The 22,117-nt window shown below is 33.7% G+C and overlaps 2 protein-coding genes across 9 annotated transcripts in view; one reads left to right on the top strand and one right to left on the bottom strand.

Moving 5' to 3' along the window:
- The window catches only part of NBEA (neurobeachin), a 664,605-nt gene that overhangs the window by 626,603 nt on the left and 15,885 nt on the right, over positions 1 to 22,117 (bottom strand). The window lies entirely within an intron of this gene.
- Positions 13,379 to 14,162, top strand: LOC121497880 (chromobox protein homolog 3-like). The gene has a single exon (XM_041767632.1). The coding sequence runs from the start codon at positions 13,426 to 13,428 to the stop codon at positions 13,963 to 13,965; it is 540 nt and encodes a 179-aa protein (XP_041623566.1). The 5' UTR covers positions 13,379 to 13,425; the 3' UTR covers positions 13,966 to 14,162.

Here is a 22,117-nt window from a genome sequence, read left to right as displayed (position 1 = left end):
AGGTTCCATGCAGGGAGCCCGATGTGGGATCCAATCCCAGGACCCCAGGATTATGCCCTGGGCTGAAGGCAGACACTTAACCACTGGGCCACCTAGGCATCCCACCTATTTTCTTTTTAAAAGGTCTTCAAGAATGAACGGTCAACATCCCCACTTCCTAGAATATCCCTAAGTCTGTTTCACTCTTAACCCTCAGAATGTTTTTTTCTTTCATTTGAAATAAATGTTTTCTCATCTTTTCATTAAAGTAGGCACTACTTTATATAGGCATTTTAATTTTATATAGGCACTACTTCGAAGTATTTCATATAAGCTACCAAACTTCATCTAGCTATTTTTAATAGCTTAAACTGTGTGATCTTTTACTGGTTTCTACACATCTGTTTACAAGAACCATAATCAAAATGGTGCTCAAACACCTCAGGAAAAACCTAAATCTTAAGGAATTTAACTTATGTAGACTTTAGAAAAAATTACAATACTTCCTATACATAACTATCTTTATAGAATGAGTGAAAAGTCAGACATAATTTATTCATTGTAGTTCAATTTAGTGTATACACTGGCATCATCTATACAATAAGTACTACAGCTTGGTAAGCATTACTCATTATACTGTAACCAGGGATCATACTCAAACAATAAGACAATAAATCTCTAAAAGGAAATGGTTATTTATTTCTAGAGATTTACCTCCTCACTCTAATAGGAAGTCGTAGGAATAAATTTGTCACACTAATTTTTGGCAGATTTACTTCTCACTGAATATTAACTAAATGAGACTGAATAATCAATTCATCCCTGGATTTATTCATTGAGGTATTCATGCAAATATTCACTGAGCACAAACCATATGCAAAGGCCTATATTATTCAAAATACAATAGTTAAGATGAAAACTCAAAAAAAAAAAAAAAAGAGGAAAACTCCTGGTGCCATAACACTTACATTCTAGTAGAGTTAGATTATTAGTACATATAACCTTATTTGGAGAGGCCACGAAATATCTGAAAAATTAATTTGGGAGAGGAAAAAGTAACTAAAAGAAGATAAAGGGAAATGAAAAAAAGAATTTAAGCAAAGAGAGTAGAGTTTACCAAAGCCCTAGAATAATAAGAAACTCTAATAAAGATGATAAAGGAGCACTAATGTGGCTAGTGTGCAGAGAGCAAGGGGGAAGAGGAAGGAAAATGAATGGAAGAAAAGCTAGAGATAAGACAAGTGAGCTATGCTAGTATCAGATCATGTAGGGGCTTACACGTCATATTAAGAATGTTCACCTTTAGCTTTACTTCAAGAGCAATTGGTAACCACTGAATGGTCATTCCTTTCTCCAACACCTATTACTCAATCAAAAATTTAACACTTCCTGATTTGTTCATGTCATCTTAGATACTTTTCTCCCTATTTAAGGGACTCCAGGTTTCAAAATTATTTGAGTCTAATCCCTTCCTCAAATGGAAGGTTAATATTTTCTTGATTCTTAGTGCCAATGTTCTGAGGGACCCAGCAACTACTAATGTGGATAGTTAATCTAGACATTAAGATGAGTCTGGAACTATTAGCAAAAGTAGAATGAATAGGCCTCTAATGCACATCTGTTAAAATTGATATACAAATAGAACAAAAATCCCTGACACAAGCAAATGCATTAAAATAGACTAGCTAATAGTGGGACTTAATACTGTTGATTAATCAATTCTTAAACAAAAATTAATTCTTACCGGGAGCTTTCCTCTGTGATCAAGGCCCACTTGTCATCTCAGGTGTTTAAAGTGCTGACAGATTTCAGTACCAGGGTAAAACGTAAAGCTTTATTTACATTCTTCTTATCCCAGTAAAAGAGCTAATATTCAATATTTGTAGACCATACAGACAACTGGCCAGGTCACATTTGAATTTAATAAATTAGAAGGGCAGTTACCCAATGATTTAACTAGGGAAAATCTTAAAGTCAGACATTACAGAAGGAGGAAAGTCAAGAGAAGATAAGGATGATTTTAAAGTTTTCAGCTGAACTTGGCTCTATGTTTTACATCATCTCTTTTGTCCCTAAATGGAAACTTAAAAGCATAGTTCATACATCCTCCCTCCCTGTTTGCCTAAGAATGCCTATTAATTCTTCAAATATAGGATATATTTCTTTAGAATGCATTTCTTAATTCTCTACCAGTGTGTCCATATTGCCTAGTCCAGTGAGAATCAATCACTTTCTCTGCTACCTTCTTTCCAAGCAAGTATTTCTATTATTGCATTTCTCACATTTGTTTTTATTTATTTCTTCTATGGACACAAGAAAACCCTGAGAAGAGGGGTATATTTCTTTAATATTTGTATTTCCAGTGTTTGTGAAGCACACTTAAGAGATACTGTATTTGTTGAGTGAACTAATGCCATGTTAGACTTTTTTTTTTTTTTTTTTTTTTAATTTAGGATAGAGGCAGAATCTGCTAATAGTGACATGGTTCTCAGCAGAAATCAGAACCATAAACTCTGGACAAAATATTTAGAAACAGTTTTCTGAAAGTGCTAAGAGCAACCAAAGACAGACATGTAAAAGAATAGAAATGAAGCAGACAGGTATAAAAATAGTAATGGCATTATATAAAATTCCTTATTTCTTATAACTTTTTATTTAGAAAACGCCCCAGTCGACATCATGAACCAGAAGTTAGGGACAATCCCAGCATTTGAACATGACAGAAGCAACTCTTGAAACAAAATCACTAGAGAAGAAGCCCCAAATAAATTCTGGACAAATGTCTGGTTGAAGCATTAACTACTCGCATTTGTGAGATTTAAATGCTGACAACCACTATGTTCTGCAGTTTGAGTTTATCCAAATAAAGAAACACTTTAAAATTTTCCAACAAAATTCAGAAGAATATAACAAAATGCAGAATCTCTACACAGTATTATTTACAGTGTTCAGGATACAATCCAAAATTACTTAACCTCCAAATAATTAATCAAGAAAATGTGGTCCATTCATAAGATAAAACACAATCAATAAAAACTAACACAGAGATGACCCAGATGCCTGAATTATCAAGTAAAGATTTTAAATCAACTAATATAACTGTATTCATGAAAGTTTAAAAAAAATCATAATGAATGAAAAGATCAGAAATCACAGTAGAGAAGTACAAAGAGCCAAATACAAAATCTGGAACAGAAAGTATGATATTTAAAGTAAAATGTTAACAAGATAGGCTGAACAGTAGATTAGATAAAAAGAGTCAGTAAAATTAAAGATAAATCAATTTATTTAACCTGAAGAAAAAGGAGAGGGAAAAAAACTGGGAGAGAACATATAGAACCTCAGGAACCTGAGACAAAATCAAAGATCTAATAAAGTTATAAATGCAGCCCCAATAAAAAAAAAAAAAAAGAGTAACAGAAGAGTAAAAATATTTACAGCAATCAGTAATAAGGGGCTCCTGGGTAGCTCAGTCGGTTAAGCATCTGACTCTTGATTTCACCACAGGTCATGATCTCAGGCTCCTGGGACTGAGCCCCACATCAAGCTCTACACTCAGCGGGGAGTCTTCTTCTCTCTCTCTCTCTCTCTCTCTGCCCCTCCCCCCTGTTAGCACGGGCACTCTCTAAAATCAAGAAATCTTAAAAAAAAAAAAAAATCACTAGCAGTAAAAACTTTAGGAATGCCTCCAAACACAATACACCTAATTCCTCTTATCAAAATCCTATCAGATGTTGTGAGATGAGCTAAAGCAGTTCTTAAAATCATACAGTGTGACTGACCTAAGGTTGCATTTTGTAAATTTAAAAAAAACAAAACAAATAGAAGAGTGGAAATACATCACAGAATTCAATGAAATAAAAAACAATAAAAAAATTAACAAAGTCAAATTTGTCTCTTTGAAACTATTGATAAAATTGATGAACCACTAACTCAAATGAGAGAGAGAAAAAGAAAAAAATGTGAATTGTCAATGTCTGGAATGGATTATCACTACAAATCCTACAGACATTAAATCCTACAGACATGTTAGAGAAATGTTTACGAACAACAGTATGCCAACAAATTTGATTACTTAGATAAAACAGACAAATCTCTTGCAAAACACAACTTTCACAACTGATACAAGATAAATGAAAATCCAAATAGCCCATGTTTATCAAAAAGTTAAATCCACTAACAAAAAACTTTCCAATAAAGTATAGACCTAGATGTTTTCATTGGTGAATTCTATGAAACTCATTCATAATATAGGAGGAAGAAATACTTCCCAACTTATTTTATGATAACCCCAATAGCAAACCCTGACAAGGATGTTACAAGAAAAAAAATTATGGACCAAAGTCTCTCATGAACACAGACACAGAAATCCTTAAATACTGTAAGCAAGTCAGATCCAGCAATATATAAGATGGAAAACACAGCAGAGTTACTCTAAGAATGTAAAGTTGTTTTAACACTCAAAAATCAATGTAGCTTTGCCACTGGGAATGTAACATGATAGAATCATGCTGGAAAACAATGTGGCAGTTTTTTAAAAAGTTAAACACACATTTATCATATGACCCAGCAATTCTACCGCTACCTATCTACAAAATATATGTCCACACACACTTGTACAAATATATACAAAACAGCATTACTATAAAAGCTAAAAATTGGCAACAACAATTCAAATGTCCATAAACTGGTAAATTGATAATCAGTATGTAGTATATCACCACAATGGAATAGTATTTGACAATAAAAAGGAACATGAGTGAACCACATATGCTAAATGACAAAAGTCAAACATATAAAAGATGATATGTTGTATGACTCCCTTTATATGAAATATCCAAGAAAGGCAAATACAGAGAGAATAAATTAGGGATTGCTGCAGGCTATAGGTGCGAATGGGAAGTGATGTAAGTGTGCTTGAGCTTTTTCTTTGGGGGGTGATGGAAACGTTACAAAAGTACATTATGGTTATAGATGAATGACCATGGAACATACTAAAAGTCATTGACTTTTATGCAAAAAACAGATTTTCTGTAAGTAAATTATAACTTATGAAAGATACTTTAAAAAACATACTTATTACCATACTAATACTACCCAAAAAAACACATGAGCACATCAATCAACATAGAAAAATCATTTAAAATCTACCCATTCATAGAAAACTCTTAAGCGAATAGGAATAGAAGGAAATTCTTCAACTAAATAAATAGTATTTACAAAAATCTATAACTAACATATTAAGAAGGACTCTGCTTAATGGTCAACTAATGAATATTTTGCTCCTAATATCCTGAAAAAGTAAAGGATGCTGACTCTGATCACAAAGTCCACAATGCATTGAGGATCCTAGCTTGTATAATAAAGCAAGAAAAAAAGCTAATGATCAGAAAAGGAAAAGTAAAACTGCCTATTACTAGAGACATGTAGAGACTTAACTGTTTACATAGGATATCTTAAATAATCCAGAAATAACTATTTAAACAAATATGTGATTTTAGCAAAGTCGGAGACTATAAAATCAATATACAAAAAAATTGATTTTTTTGTATCAAGTAATTAGAAAATGAAATTTTAAGTCTATTTATGATAGTCTATTTATTCATGTAGCATCAATAAATCACTTAGAAATAGATATAACAAAAATGTGCAACACCTCTAAACTATAAACTATAAAACACTGCTAGGGAGAAATTTTTTACAAACCTAAGTAAATAAGAGATACACCATGAATTGAAAAACTAGGTATTTTTAAGAAGTCACCCCCCCAACTCACAAAACTAAACTATACAATCTGACAAATCTATTTGTAATCAATCCCCCAGGCCTCCTTATAGACTGACACTGGGTTCTAAAAGGTTTATGTATATGAAACAACAACAACAAAATATCTTGGAAAAAGAAAAAATTAACGAAAATTAATTCAATGCTATCTTGGAAAAGGAAAATGGAGAATATACAAACTACCCAATTTCAAAATTTATCATAAAGCTCTAGTAATCAAAATATAGTACTGGCATAAAGGCTGACAAACAGATCACTGGAACAAGACAGACTCATATACATGATTCAATGTTCTACATAAGTGCTATAAGAATCCAACAGAGAAAGGAAAGTCTTTTCCACAAATAATGATGAAACAAATGGCTATCAATATGGGGGAAAAAATAAAACCTGAATCCATAACTCAAACCACAGATAAGAATTAATTTATATAGATTATCAATTAAGCAAGAGAATGAAAACTATAAAGCTTCTAGAAGAAAACAGAGAAGAATACATGCATCATCTGTGGTGAGGACATTTTCTTAAGGACATAGAAAGTAATAATCAAAAAGAAAAAATTGACAAATTAAATTTAACCAAAATTAAAAAGCTTCTGTTCATGAAAAGACAGCTATAGATGAATAAAAAATTTAAAGACTGAAAAAATTTTTCAAAAAACATATCTGACAAAGGAATGGTATCTAAAATATATAAAGGACTTCTAAATATTTTTTAAATTTGAAAATGGCAAAACATTTGAATAGTACTTCACAAAATATTTATAAATCACCATAAAAAAGTGTTATCCATCATTAACTATCACAGAAACTCAAATTACAGCCACAATGAAATATTATACATCCATAAGAATCAGAAAAGTACTAACCACATAAAATGCTGGTAAGAGGGGATCCCTGGGTGGCACAGCGGTTTGGCGCCTGCCTTTGGCCCAGGGCACAATCCTGGAGACCCAGGATCGAATCCCACATCAGGCTCCCAGTGCATGGAGCCTGCTTCTCCCTCTGCCTATGTCTCTGCCTCTCTCTCTCTCTCTCTCTCTCTCTCTCTCTCTCTGTGACTATCATAAATAAATAAAAATTTTAAAAAAATTTTTAAAAATAAAAAAAATAAAAAAATAAAAATAAAATGCTGGTAAGAGAAGGCTATCTCAGACAGTGCTGGAAGTAGAAAATGCTTTATCCATTTGGAAAAAGGTCTAGTAGATTCTTGTTAAACCAAATATACTCCATCTCTCTGACCCAGCAATTACACTCTTAACTATTTACCCAATGGAAATAAACTCCAAATCCCAAATGACTTCTGAAAAAATGTCCAAGGAAGCTATGTTCATAATGGCCCCAAACTGGAAACAGCCCAGAGTTTCAACAACACAAGAATGGATAAACTATGTATATTCACAAGACAGTCTGCTACTCAGCAATAAAAAATAACAAACTGCTGAAAAACACAGGAATATGAACAAATGCTAAAGTACTACGCTAAAAGAAAAAAACTTTAGGGGCACCTGGATAGGTGAGTTGGTAAGGTGTCTGCCTTCGGCTTGGGTAATGGTCTCTCAGGGTCCTAGGATTTAGCCCTATGTTCAGCTCCCTGCTCCTAGGGGAATCTGTTTCTCTCTCTACCCCTCCCCCCTGCTCTGCTATCTCTCTCTCAAATAAAATCTTAGAAAAAAAAGAAAAAGAAAAACGCTTTAATGAAAAAAGTTCATACGTATTGTCAGATCCTATTTATACAAATTCTATGTATAGACAACAATATGGTAGGAAAAAACTCAAAAGTGGATGCCTCTGAGGATATGGGGTAGAGATTAACTAGTAGAGCATATGAGGGAATTTTCTGAGGTGACCATAATATTCTTTATCCTGATAGGTGTTTGGGTTACCCATGTATAAGCATTTCTCAAAACTCTTTGATTATACTTAAGATTGATGTTTTCATGAAATGTAACTGAAGGGACAGGGAGAGGTATAAGGGAGACCATAACCAAATATTGAATTTTATTTAATAGGTATATATGTATGGCTACAAACTAATTTGAAATGCATACCAAAACAAACAAAAACAAGATGGATTGATGGATGAAACAAGTTTTGTAAAATGTAAATTGTAAAATCTAAGTGGTAGAATGACAGGCACAGGAAATGTGAAACAAAATCCTGAAATTCATGAACCTTGGTCTGGAAAGGAAAATGACTCCCAATTATCAAGATGGATTGTATTTCTTTGAAGTACCGGTTAATATTAGCACCTATTCTGCTTAAGATAATCAAATATAATTTACATCTACTTATATTTATACTTAAATACATAAGGAAAGGCACACAAACAAGCAGAGCAGAAGTAAAGAAGTCCTCTACAAGTAAAATACCATAACTATAAAGCCTCAAAATTATGAACATTTTTTTCTGGAGAAAAAAGCAACATGGGATAGTTTCCAAATGGCCACAAAGAATAAATGGATCAGCTTTATGACTAAGATAGATAACTCTTCATGTTGTGACCTGATATTCAGTGTCCTCCATACCGAAGACATACTTTATATTTTCATGTCATCTTGCATGTCTCCTTTATTATGAAGCTTTCCCTGTGGCTCTAATCCCCAAAAATGTTATCCATGCCTCTTTAGAAAGTCTATAATTCTTAGTATTTTACTTATAAGACTCATGAAATTTATGTCTACTAGGAAAGAGAAAACTGTTAAAAGAATTGGGCATCAGGAGGCCAACTCTACCTGTGTGACCTAAGATAAATTTCTTAATCTTGTTTCCTCACATATAAATTGTGGATAACAGGTCTTTATCTCATATGGTTATTATAAGGATTATTATGCTTAGTCTCCTGCATAAAGTACTGAATAAAAATTACTATTATTATTATTCTATTATCTCCATATAAGCCTAACTCACTACCAAAAATATTTAACAGATATTCAATTTTTAAACAATATCTCAGTTGAAAGACCAAGTGAATAAACTATTCATGTGTTATTGACTGATAAACTATTGCTGTGGCCCATATATATAAACATACTTAAGTAACTGTCCTTTCTGTTTAAGGATGATCCTAGTAACTCACTATAGTTACAGATAAAAACAAATGAGCTTCACTTTGGTTCTTCTGAACTTTACTTTTATTTTATCCCAAAAATATTAGATTATTTTTCCATTACCCTCATTTTCATCATGATTTCTAAGAGTAATTCTCTTCACTCTCTACCCTAAACTTCTAGCCATATCACCCAAGCACCTGGGAAATAGTGAACCCAAACCCCTCCTCTTTTCATCCCTGTTACAATAGTCCGTTCTGGTCCACTTCTAATATTCCTTAGTTAGAGGCCTTCCTAATGATCATCTTTATGCACATTTGAGACTTCAAACATTCTAAGACATAAAATTAACATGATAAATTGATACATTCTTATCAGCACAATTCTTTCAATGTGAAACCTCCAATCAAGAAAATATGCAATTTATACTCCAGCAAAAAGGAGAAAGAAAAGGCAAAAACCAAAAGTTTTTAAATGTTCATGCTTGGGGCACATGTGTGGCTCAATGAGTTGTGTATCTACCTTCAGCTCAGGTCATGATCCCAGGGTCCTGAGACAGAGCCCCACATTGGGTTCCCTGCTCAGCAGGAAGTCTACCCTCTCCCACTCCCTCTGCTTGTGCTCTTTGTCAAATAAATAAATAAAATATTTAAAAAATAATAAAATTAAATTAATATTCATGCTTTAATCTCCAATACACAGCAGTAAGTGCCAAATTTCTATTCTCTAGTTGCACAGCTCTCAAAACGTGGAACCAGCTCTTGGTTTTGGCTCAGGGTTGTGGGATCAAGCCCTGAGTCCCGCTTCATGCTTAGTGCAGAATCTGCTTCAGATTCTTTCTCTCTCCCCTATTACCCCTCCCTGCTTTCATGCATGCGGCTCTCACTCTCAAATAAATAAAATCTTTTTTAAAAAACTCTATAAAGTAGTATAACCTCAACAAAAAATTACTGAAGAAACAGAAGATATAGTTCAAATGTTATCTTCTTGGTGAAGCTACTCTTATTTTCCTAGAGCAGGGGTCTATAAACTATCGCCCACAGATCAATTCTAGCTTGCTGCTTTATTGTACATGAGAATTTACTGGAACACAGCCATGCCTATTCATGGATATATTGTTTGACTACAGTATAATTAAATATATATATTTGGTCTTTGCCCCCAGTTTCTGGAACATATTTTCAAAACCCTTGTCATTTCATAGCCCTCTTTTGTTATCTATAATTAGTCCCTTTTGGTTATACCTAAGGTTATGCTAACAAGGTGACTCATGGTCAGTCTCAAGCATGTGACTAGAGGGCTGGAGACTGAGTTCAATTATGAAGTCAGTAATATGGTTTGTACTAACTCTGAGTTGTTAGTGTCAAAATTGAATTGAAGTATAGGACACCTAGTTGAGGTCAAAAAATAATTTTGCTACCTTTCCACTACAACTGCAGAGTAGCTGCGATAGAAACACATGGCCACAAAGCCTAAAATGCCTGGATCTTTATAGATAATGTTTGCCTACTCATATTTTAGAGAATTAGTCTCTCACTGCCTCCTATTTCAACATTTATGGTACAGATCACTAACACATTACCCATTATGTTTATATATTTATTTGTCTATCTCCTCCAGGATATTACTACTTATGAACAAAAAACAGTTGTATCATTATATCTTTAGGACCAACTTCTTCACATACAGTTGACAGAAGTTTAATAAAAACACCAATTTTTTAAAAAGCCTCTGAAAGCATGTTTCTATCCAAATGTATTTTATTTTCTACTTTAATATCAGACCTATGTTCTGATTCTTAAAAAAAAAAAAAAAAAGACCACTGAAAGATCACAGATTATTAGCATGTGAAAGCCTGAGAGGACCACAAACATTATCTAATTCAGCATTTTCAGGCAAAATAAAGTCTAGAACACTTAAATGACTTACCCAACTAATTAGTAACAAAACCAAGATTAGAATCCAAGTCCAAAATCAATGATCTTTTCACTAATAGCAAACCTTTTTACCAGTGGAAAAAGAATAACAACATAAGTAAAACTACACTTTGTTCAAAAGGTACCACCCAAAAAAAAAAAAAAAAAAGGTACCACCCAAAAGTACTCTCCATTCATCCTATTCAGAGTATCAGCCAATGAATAAAGAGACTGAAACAGAACATCAATCAACATACTGCTTCTTTCATAAAGAAAGCTTTGTTATGGAAAAAAAAAAACAATTATCTGAAATAAACAATGTGCTTACAAAGTTGATTTACATTCTGGCACAAGCTCCTTATCTCCTCTTAGACCAAGAAACATTTCACAAATATTCAAGTCTGCTTTGGTGGCCACCTTTTCAATAGCAATGTACTAAATGAACATTTGGTACAGAAGCAGAAACAGTTGATAATATAATGAACTATCATATATATGATTCATATACACAGTTACCACTTGAAAGTAATAAAAGGGAAAATAACAGCTATTTCATTTCATATATATGTATTTTCATACACACACACACACACACACACACACATCAGTGTAGATACAAATATAAAGAGTAAGAGAAACAGAAGCTCAGAGAGATAGAGTACTTGGCTCAAGATCACAAAGCAAAGAAAAGGCAGAGCCTGGATTTGAATTCAGATTAATCATACCACAAAGGCCAAGCTCTTTACAGAAAACCAGGATACAAAAACAGATTTGAGTCATATAGCATTTACACACTAATTCATAAATCTAAATATAGTCCAATACATCAGCTCATAGGTATAAATGGCCTAAAAGGAACAGGTACAAGATGGAGCTAGAAGAAACACCCACTATTTATACACACTTCCCCAGTGAACAAGCTGTCCTCTCTGACTGAACTTCTTGTTTCAGGAGAGAAACACAAGAAATACTGAGAGAGTAAGACAACACTAGTCTATCTAATCAGATCAGCTTACATGGAATGTATGTATTGCTTTGCTCTTGTCACTCTTGCCAAAACTTCTTCCTCCACATTGCCCAAAGTCCTTAGCTTCAAATTCACCCAGCCCCACTGGTCTCATGTGTAATAAGGGTACAGAAGTGCCTGTGTCATGGAGTTACTGAATTAACTGAGTTAGAGAAGAATCCATAGCAGACATAGAAGCTTAAGCTAAATTCTAAATACCGGATAGGTAGTAATTTGCTGGGAGAAAAAAACACTCCAAGAAAGAAGGTACTAAACACACTATGCTGATTGAAATTTCCAGATGTAGAATGCTCTCACTCCACCCTATCTACTCAGCAAACTCCTGCTCACCCTTCAAAGACAATCTCAAAAGAATCCTCCACCTTAAAGTCTTTCCTGACTTCTGCAAATAGTTTGTCACTTTCTCTTCTAGGATACTGTATCCTAACACACATTTTTTTTTACTAAAGATCACAGGAGAAATAAAAAACAGAACCAGGATTTGAATTCAGATTAGTCAAACCACAAAGGCCTGATCACATTACTTATTATGATTTAATTTACACATCAGTCTCTCTTTTTAGAATCTGAAGTCCTTAAAGAAATGAATCATCTTTCCAATACCATTCCATCCCAGATTTAACCATACTATCCCTAGGAATAGGCAATTTAGCTCCCAAACACCACCGAGAAATAAAAATGTTGAAATTAATCTCTTCCTCTCCATCAACTATTTAGAACTCTTTCAGGGTTAAGAGCATCCAAGGATGCTGCTGATGTATATTCTAAAATTACAATGGAAGACCACAACACATACCACCAACTCTCAAAAACTAAACAATTATCCAAATGTACAGCACTGGCTTTTAGGCAAGTCAGCCATAGAACACTACTATGATGGGTATTTTACTCTGGACATTGCTGACAACAGTTCTTTGCCAATCCAGTATTTCTAGCACCTGTCAGTCCCAATTTTGTTCCAGTATTAATTTGATCCAGAGGGTATCAAGTGTTTACCTACTAACCACCTGGTAAACTAAATAATGCTCTTCCCCTGGCTCTTCCCTCACAGGAAAGTGAATAAATAAATTTCTGTTGTGCAAGCTATCCACTTTGTGGCATTTGTTACAACAGCCCTGGCAAACTAATACACTAGCCAAACTCAAGAACCTCAAATTGAATACAATAGAAGTAATTGCTAGACTAGAAATTCAGAGACCTTTTATCTAGTCTTAAAGTATGGCAATTTAAAAACTGTGTAGCCCAGATTAAATCTGTAGCTTCCTTGGGGCTAGGTTTAAATGTCTGAAAACCAGATAATCTTTGAAATCTGAGCATTCACTAGCATTCCAGAATCCTAGTTTTTAATTCAGGGTCCTGTTTAAAATATGGTACTCCTGATAATTAATACTAAAATTAGCAATCTAAATACAATAGGGGACCGTGATTCTGATAAATCAAGTAAATAACAAACCACATATTCTCCTTTCCAGTTTAAGATAATGTTACTTCTCAATTTCCGGTTATGATAAATAGGACAAACATTAATTTCCAGAAAGTGTATCTTCACATATATTTTTTAACAGTAACTCACAAAAAGCAGTCATGTATTTCATTAAGAAACAGTCTAGCAGGGGACCCGGAGCAGCTCGGAGGCGGTGAATAATAGCTCTTCAAGTCTGCAATAAAAAATGGCCTCCAATAAAGCTACATTGCAAAAAATGGGAAAGAAACAGAATGGAAAGATTAAAAAAGTAGAAGAGGCGGAGCCTGAAGAATTTGTGGTGGACCGTCATGTAGTGAACGGGAAGGTGGAATATTTCCTGAAGTGGAAAGGATTTACAGATGCTGACAATACCTGGGAACCTGAGGAAAATTTAGATTGTCCAGAGTTAATTGAAGCATTTCTTAATTCTCAAAAAGCTGGTAAAGAAAAAGATGGTACAAAAAGAAAATCTTTATCTGACAGCGAATCTGATGATAGCAAATCAAAGAAGAAAAGAGATGCTGCTGATAAACCAAGAGGCTTTGTCAGAGGTCTTGATCCTGAACGAGTAATTGGTGCCACAGACAGCAGTGGAGAATTGATGTTTCTCATGAAATGGAAAGATTCAGATGAGGTAGACTTGGTGCTGGCAAAAGAGGCAAATATGAAGTGTCCTCAGATCGTAATTGCATTTTATGAAGAGAGACTAACTTGGCATTCTTGTCCAGAAGATGAAGCTCAATAATTGTTTGCGTTGCATTTATATATATATAAAATCTGGGTCTTTGTTTTTTGGTTTATTAGTGTGAAGAAATAACATTATAATGAAAATCAAGTTTGATATGTTTGTTTTGAAGTAGTATTGGGGGAGTTGTTGGGATTTTTTGCATCTATAGCACTGGTTACTTTGAACAAATAAAAGCTTTCTGTAGTTGTTTCCTTCATCAGAAAAGAATAATTGAGACCATGGCATATTATCCCCCTGCATCAGAGAACACCTTTTCTAAATGTTGGGGGAAATCTTCATAGTTGTTAGTCAGAATTTGTGTTTAACTCTTATATGCCTACAGACCATTCTGGGTTTTCTGTTTATTTAGGGTTTTTTGTGTGTATACTTAAAAGTACATACATAAGTGGTTTTCTTTTCTTTTGTTATTTTTGAAACATTCACCAAAACAAAAACAGCATTTTATAACCATGGATAAGGCCATGTTTCTGGGATGCTATCATTTTCAGCAACTTAAGAAATAAATCACTTAAAGTTACATTGAAATTTTTCCTGAAGCCTTAACCTTTCAAATTTTGTAATTAATTGGACAATTTAAATATAATGTAAAGAGTCTAAATTGGACAATTTAAAAGCAGCCATATCAGAATCAATATCCCTAGTTACAGTCACATAAATGCAAGTTTATTTGCAAGATCCCTGAAAGGAAAATTTTAATCACCACCAACAACCTCCCCACCCAAAGGGCAAAACTAGACAAGTTTTGGTGTACTTTAATTAGGTAAGCAAAACTTAGTTAAATGGATATTTAAAGGTTCCTTCTAGTGAACCATTCCTTTTCAAGAAGTTGAAAACCCTTGTGCTGTATTGACTAAAAGGTCATGATTCATGGAGCATCTAAGACTTCGCTCATGGAAACCTAATCATAACCAGGTGGTTAGAAATGTTCACAATTTAGCACCTGCTGGAATAAATGGGTGGACAGACTTCTATAATCCAAATTCTTGACCTGCATGTTTTTTCTTCACCCCAACTCATTCCTAACATGTAGGCTCAATCTTCTCAGTATTTGAACTACTGGTTCAGCAGAAACCAGGAAAAACGATAACTCTGTAGTCAGAATGTTATCCAACTGTATATTGTTTACTTTATTGTAAATACTGGTAAACAGTGGTCAATAAATAGTTTTATATTCCTTTAAAAAAAAAAGAAACAGTCTAGCAAATAATATAAGCAAATATCTAGCAAAACACATTAGAAGTAATAGTACTTTCATCTAATTCCTACAAAACAGATTCCTACATTTTATTATAATTGTTTCTTCAACTCTGAAGCAATGTTTTATAATTTGCCTTTCAAAGTACTTGCTGACAATAAAATGCATTTTAATTTGTTGCCATATTGATTTCCATGAATTATTTAGGCAACTTTTACCAGAGCAGGGAGAACAAGTTTTTCCCCAATGAAATGTGGTTTTTAAATTGCTGCTATTAAGTCAATGCATTAGATAGGATGAGGTATACTGACACATAACAGGAATACCCAAATATGAGTGGCTCAAACAATATAAAGATTATATATATGTGTCTGTATGTAGAAGTATACGTGGACACAGATATACACATGCATATAAAGAAAGAAAATATGCTAGCATATTAGTTTATTTCTATATTTCTAATGCTTCATTTATTTTTGAGATGTTTCCTTCTAAACCAGTGCTGCTCAATAATATAATATAAGCCACCTATGTAATTTTAAATTTTATTAACCACATTAGAGGAAAACATAAATAGGAGATATTACGTTACATTTTATTTAACCCAATATATCTAAAATATCATTTCAACATGTAACAAATACATTTAAATTATTAATTTTATATTTTTTTATTCAAGTCTTCAAAATAAAGTGTGTATTTTATGCTTTCAGAATATTTCATATGGTCACTGACCACATATGGCTGGTGGCTACCATATGACTGCACAGCTCTAGACAGGCCTCACCACCTTTCAAACCTCAACTCAAGCATCACCAGTTGTATGAACTACTCCTTTGACTTCAATAGTACATCGCCCCTTTAGTGTGGCCCACTATATCCTAATTTATTTCTATCACAGACTTTATACATTTAATCGCCTGTATTTGTCACTCTCTACAGTACTAAAAACTCCAAGGCAGGGACTTGTCTTGATCATTGTATCCTCAGTGCCTAGCACTATATATGGTGAGTATTCAATAAATATTTGAACAAAATGAGTATGTAGTCAGATACGGAGGCTAGGCTGAAAATGAGTACATACAGTCAGACCCAGTAGACCATTATTTAGGGAATGGGAGTAAGGGCGAACAAAAGAAAAAAAAAAAACTAGATTACCTGCAAATTAAACATAGTACTCGAGAATCTTTAATCTAATTAAGTCAATTAGAAAACAAATTAGGGCAGCCCGGGTGGCTCAACGGTTTAGCGCTGCCTTCAGCCCAGGGTGTGATCCTGGAGACCCGGGATCCAGTCCCACACTGGGCTCCCTGCATGGAGCCTGCTTCTCCCTCTGCCTGTGTCTCTGCCTCTCTCTCTCTCTCTCTCTGTGTCTCTCATGAATAAATAAATAATTCTTTAAAAAAAAAAAAGAAAAGTAATTAAGTCAATTATAGAATGCTATATAATTCAATAACAGTGTATATTAAACATTAATATCTGCCTATCATAATACAAAACAAAGCTTTTATAAGAACTCTGGTTTTTCTTCAGGAATAAACTATATTAATAGAGGCCCTTTTTTTAAGATTTATTTATTTATGATAGACAGAGAGAGAGAGAGAGAGAGAGAGAGAGAGAGGCAGAGACACAGGAGGAGGGAGAAGCAGGCTCCATGCAGGAAGCCTGATGTGGGACTCAATCCCAGGACTCCAGGATCGCACCCTGGGCCAAAGGCAGTCGCTAAACCGCTGAGCCACCCAGGGATCCCCAATAGAGGCCCTTCTTAATAATAACATATATCACAAATGTGATACATCTAATTATTAAATTGTATTCTAATAAACTACCTCTCTATTAATATATCTTTATTCCTTTTACATACAAAGATAATAAATTAGAGCTCTAAGATACAAAACACTTTATGATATTGATCCAAAACCCCAACCACTCTCTCCTTGGAACTAATCTATGTTGTAAATGTCTATATCCCATATTTCCTAAGCAGGTCATCTTCAATTTATTTCAGAGTTTGGCAGCATAATTTTCAATGTAATTAGATTCAGCTGTCATTCTGAATGACAGTTTGTCACGCAGTAACTAAAATATATTAGTTTACCTTTCAGAGTGCAATCACTAATCAGGTTAAACATTATTTCTAAAATAAAAAGAGCCCAATATAATTAACTTAAATCAGTAAATCTGACTAAAATATATTTGCTCAACATAATTCCTATAGAAGTTTCTAAGAGTATTTTCACAGAGAAAAATGCTTCTTCAATAGCTACTCAACCCATCCCTAAAATAAGCCAATCATCCTAAAAATGAATGCTTTTGATCCCAGATGAGAAAATGTTAATAGTTCAAAACAATTTCATGACCATTTAGGCAATCTTGTTGAACTGTGACCAATGAGTTCACTCAGGCCCTGTGTGGTACCAATGAGACCAAGAAAATGGGTTATATTTCCATTTGAATCTAAACTTAGTACAGTGAATGGTTAAAAGAATGAGCCTACAATCCCACTGAATTAGGGTCTGCTGCCTGCCAGGTGGATGATTTCAACAATAATAGCAATGAAACAAATATGTGAACAGATTAACCGCTAGCAAAAAATAATTCACACCTTAGCATATTTTATTCATAGTAACAGATACTCCAAAGACAACGATGTGAAAAGTCAAACTTTGGTAAAGATGAACATTAAATCTCAACTCTTAAAAACCTAGACAAGTAAATATTCTACCTTATAAATAGTTACTGCATTTTTACATATAATAATTATACTTGACCTAACTTCTAACATTTTTTTTCTGGAACATTCTTTCAATTCTGGAACTCAAAAAAAAAAAAAAAAATCTGGAACTCTATGAAAAAACTATAATCAGCATCTTTTTAGCAGTGGGAGGGAACAGAATTTCCTTACAGAGGAAGAAAAATTCAAAACATTATTTATACCAGACCAGTTAAAGAAAAAGACTTATTTATGGTGATCCTGATACTGAACTGTATCAAGCCAGCTTGAATTTTCCTCTAGATTTCAGAAAACCATTAACTTTATTTGATAAAATTTTTAGAATTCTGATTTTATGAGACCGACGAAAATCAAAATAATTTCTAACATCCTCACTTCTCTTCCTCCACCTTCTCTCTTATTCATGAACTATAAATGCCCACAGAGATCTAGCTCTTTCACCTCTAGAGGGTAAGCAATGAAAACCAAACTCACCTCCTCTCTCCAAGGGGCCCAAAATTTACATAGATGTATTTAAACTACAGCTTTTACCCCGTAAAATATAGGTGTCATATACCCTACCATCAACCACCTTTTCAAATCTCAACCTAAACATTTTTTTAAATTAATATTGAGTACTTAGTATGTATGAGAACCTTCATCAGGTATTGGGAAAATCTCTTCATTGTCCCTTCCCTCAACCACAACTTTAAAATTTGAATCCATCATCCCCTACTTACTGAACTTATACTTACTAATACTTACTTATTAGAACATACTCTAAGAGTGAATTTTTTTCTTCAAAGATAAAGGGTAACTACATGGTAAGTTTAGGAAATCATGCAAAGTGTAATTTACTTCCCAAAGTTTTCTTTTTTTTTTTTTTAATTTTTATTTATTTATGATAGTCACAGAGAGAGAGAGAGAGAGAGAGAGAGGCAGAGACATAGGCAGAGGGAGAAGCAGGCTCCATGCACTGGGAGCCTGATGTGGGATTCGATCCTGGGTCTCCAGGATCGCGCCCTGGGCCAAAGGCAGGCGCCAAACCGCTGCGCCACCCAGGGATCCCTTCCCAAAGTTTTCAATACGAGACCTAATTACTGAGTTAGCTATATACCTAATAATTAAGTTAGCTGTACACAAAAAATAATGTGAGCCTATATAATTTAAAAGTTTATCTGATAGCCACTTACAACAAGTAAAATGAAACAGGTGAAGTTAACTTTAATATATATACATATCTTATTTATAATATAATAACCCAAGAGGCAACATGACCAAGATATTTTCATTTCAACCTGTAACCAATATTAAAATTAATGAGATAGTTTACTTTCTTTTTTTTTCAGACTAAGTCTTTAAAAATGGTATGTATTTTAAACTTAAAGCACATATACATTCTTACTAGCCACATTGTAAGAAGTGCTCAATAGCCCCAAAATGTAGTGGCTTCTACACTGGATAGTATAGCTACACACAAGCAAAGAAATGGCACTTCAAAACAAGTAGTAAATATATAAAAAGACAAACTTACAATAAGACAAAGTTTTCAGTAGACTTTAAAATGACATAAGTATAGCCATGATTAATAAATCTTTAGTAAGTTATTTAAGATAAGCTAGGCCTAGGGGCACCTGGGTGGCACATTTGGTTAAGTATCTGATTCTTGATTTTGTTTCAAGTCATGATCTCAGATTCATAAGATCAAGCCTCCCTCCCACTGGACTCCAAGCTCAGCATGGAGTCGGCTTGCCTCCCCCACCCCACCACACACAAGCTTGCATGAGCTCTAATAAACTAATAAATAAAATCTTTAAAAGAAAAAGATAAACTAGACCAATGGTATAAAAGAAAATGAATAAATTATGTTATTTCTTTAAGATAAAGGAAAAAAGGGTTAAAACTAAACATCATCTTCAGAAGCTATGTACTATATAAAGTGAGTTCAAGCAGATAAGGGCATGCTCTCTCAAAGCTTGTAACTAGGTAGATAACATGATAGATAAATTTTAGAGAAAAGGTTTTTTTTTTTTTTTCTTTTAAAACAGATTGTTTAATGGAAGCACATTTAAAAAAAAACTCTTAAGGAAAAATAAATTACAGGTCTTTTGTTTTCTTTTTAATGAAGGAGGAATTGAGGCAAAATCACTACTGAATATTCCATAAGAAACTGAAGTCACTGTAACAAATTAGCTGCTGTCTTCCATAATTAATTAATTTCTTAGGTGACAAGAATTATTCACATGTGAGTGTTCTGGTCTTTCTTTCTCTATACTTACTCAAGAGAATTCTGGCTTGGCCTGCAGAAGTGAAGGCCTTCACTTCCCCCACCCTCTGAGACTGTCTTACCAATCTAAATGGAAATTATTTTAGGCTTTGTAATTTAGAAGAAAGAGGAATACTAAGAATTTAAAGGGTTAGAACTATGGGCTGATTTTTTGACAAGTTCCAGGATAAAAGGATCAAAGAGCAACTGTATTATGGGAACGAAGCAAATGAGAGAGAGTATATTTTTTAAAAAAACTATTTACTATAGTCTGTATATCTCTAGTCCATGTAATATTCAAGAAATAGGAGTAAAGAACCTGAATCATATAGAAATTACTTTTTCTTATTGGAGACGTGTTTTTTTGGTTACATCAACAAATAAAGTGATGCATGCAGATCATGAATTTATAAATGTAACATACAAATATAGTCTCCAGAGTATCTTATCTGTGTTGTCAATGGAGATGGGGTTGAATAAAAAACTCTTATTCTGTGAAGACATATGCTAAGTGCAATTAAGCCAGACACAAAAGGACAAATACTATATGATTACACTTGTATGAGGTACCAAGAACAGTCAAACTCACAGGGACAGAAAAGTATAATGGTGGTCACCAGGGCCTGAGGAAAAAGGACTGGATGTTACTATTTAATTGGTACAGAGTTTCAATTTAGGAATATGGAAAAAAGTTCTGGAGATGGATGGTGGTGGTGGCTGCACAACAATGCTAATGTACTTACTTGTAGTAGTGCCACTAAATTGCACACTTGGTTATACTGGTGAATTTTCTCCTATTGTATATTTTATCACAATAATAAAGGACATAAAGACTTTGAATAAACGGAGTTAACTTTGAAATAAACCTAGCAGTAATGATATTTGAAAAAATAAAAATAAATTCTACTGACTTCTAAAGCCACATTTTACCACCATTAAAAATACATTTTCTTTAAGATACTAAAGCCTATTTGTTGAAGATAAGTGTGATGGATGCCTAACATTATCTTTAAAAATTGACTAAAATATAGCTAAATGATATAGCTAAATTAATATAGCATACCAGAAACAGATTTTAAATGTTAATAATAAAAGGATTTATTTGGAGACATTCATTTCCCAACAAAAGCATATTCCTTCCCAGTTGGATCTAGTATACAGGAACATTTTTTAAATGTTACGGCTTTAAGAGAATACTGCATATAAAAACTACATGGCATCTCCCCAAAAATGATCTGTGGAGTTTCAGAGATTAGGATGGTAGGGGAACACATCAATTTGGAAATAACATGAATAACAGGTTTTAGAAAATACCTGGTAACATACCTTATGTCTATTCTCTTAGTCTCATGCATATGGCTACAATGTGTTAAAGGGAAAAGACCATTTCTTTTAGTAAGAGTTCAAATAACTGGAGATTTTGCAAACTATTTTTTTGTGTGTAGCTCTCCTTAGCTACTCATAAAACCCAACTTATCTTACCACTCATAGAAATACCTGCCAAGCTAAGCACTAAGGAAAACAAACATTATTCAAATGCACATATATGAAATTCATATCCAAATAATTAATTTGTAGTACGAACAAAGCATCAATATCTTTAGAAGGACAGTAATTGCACATTTCAAAAAGTACTAGAAATAGCCGGGACACCTGGCACCCCAATGTTTCTAGCAGCAATGTCCACAATAGCCAAACTGTGGAAGGAGCCTCGGTGTCCATTGAAGGATGAATGGATAAAGAAGATGTGGTTTATGTATACAATGGAATATTACTCAGCCATTAGAAATGATAAATACCCACCATTTGCTTTGACGTGGATAGAACTGGAGGGTATTATGCTGAGTGAAATGAGTCAATCGGAGAAGGACAAACATTATATGATCTCATTCATTTGGGGAATATAAATAATAGTGAAAGAGAATATAGGGGAAGGGAGAAGAAATGGGTAGGAAATATCAGAAAGGGAGACAGA

This window comes from Vulpes lagopus, chromosome 8 (assembly GCF_018345385.1).
Source record: "Vulpes lagopus strain Blue_001 chromosome 8, ASM1834538v1, whole genome shotgun sequence".
Lineage (NCBI taxonomy): Eukaryota > Metazoa > Chordata > Mammalia > Carnivora > Canidae > Vulpes > Vulpes lagopus.
Note: the sequence above shows the minus strand (reverse complement) of the source record. Positions and strands in the feature narration are given on the sequence as shown.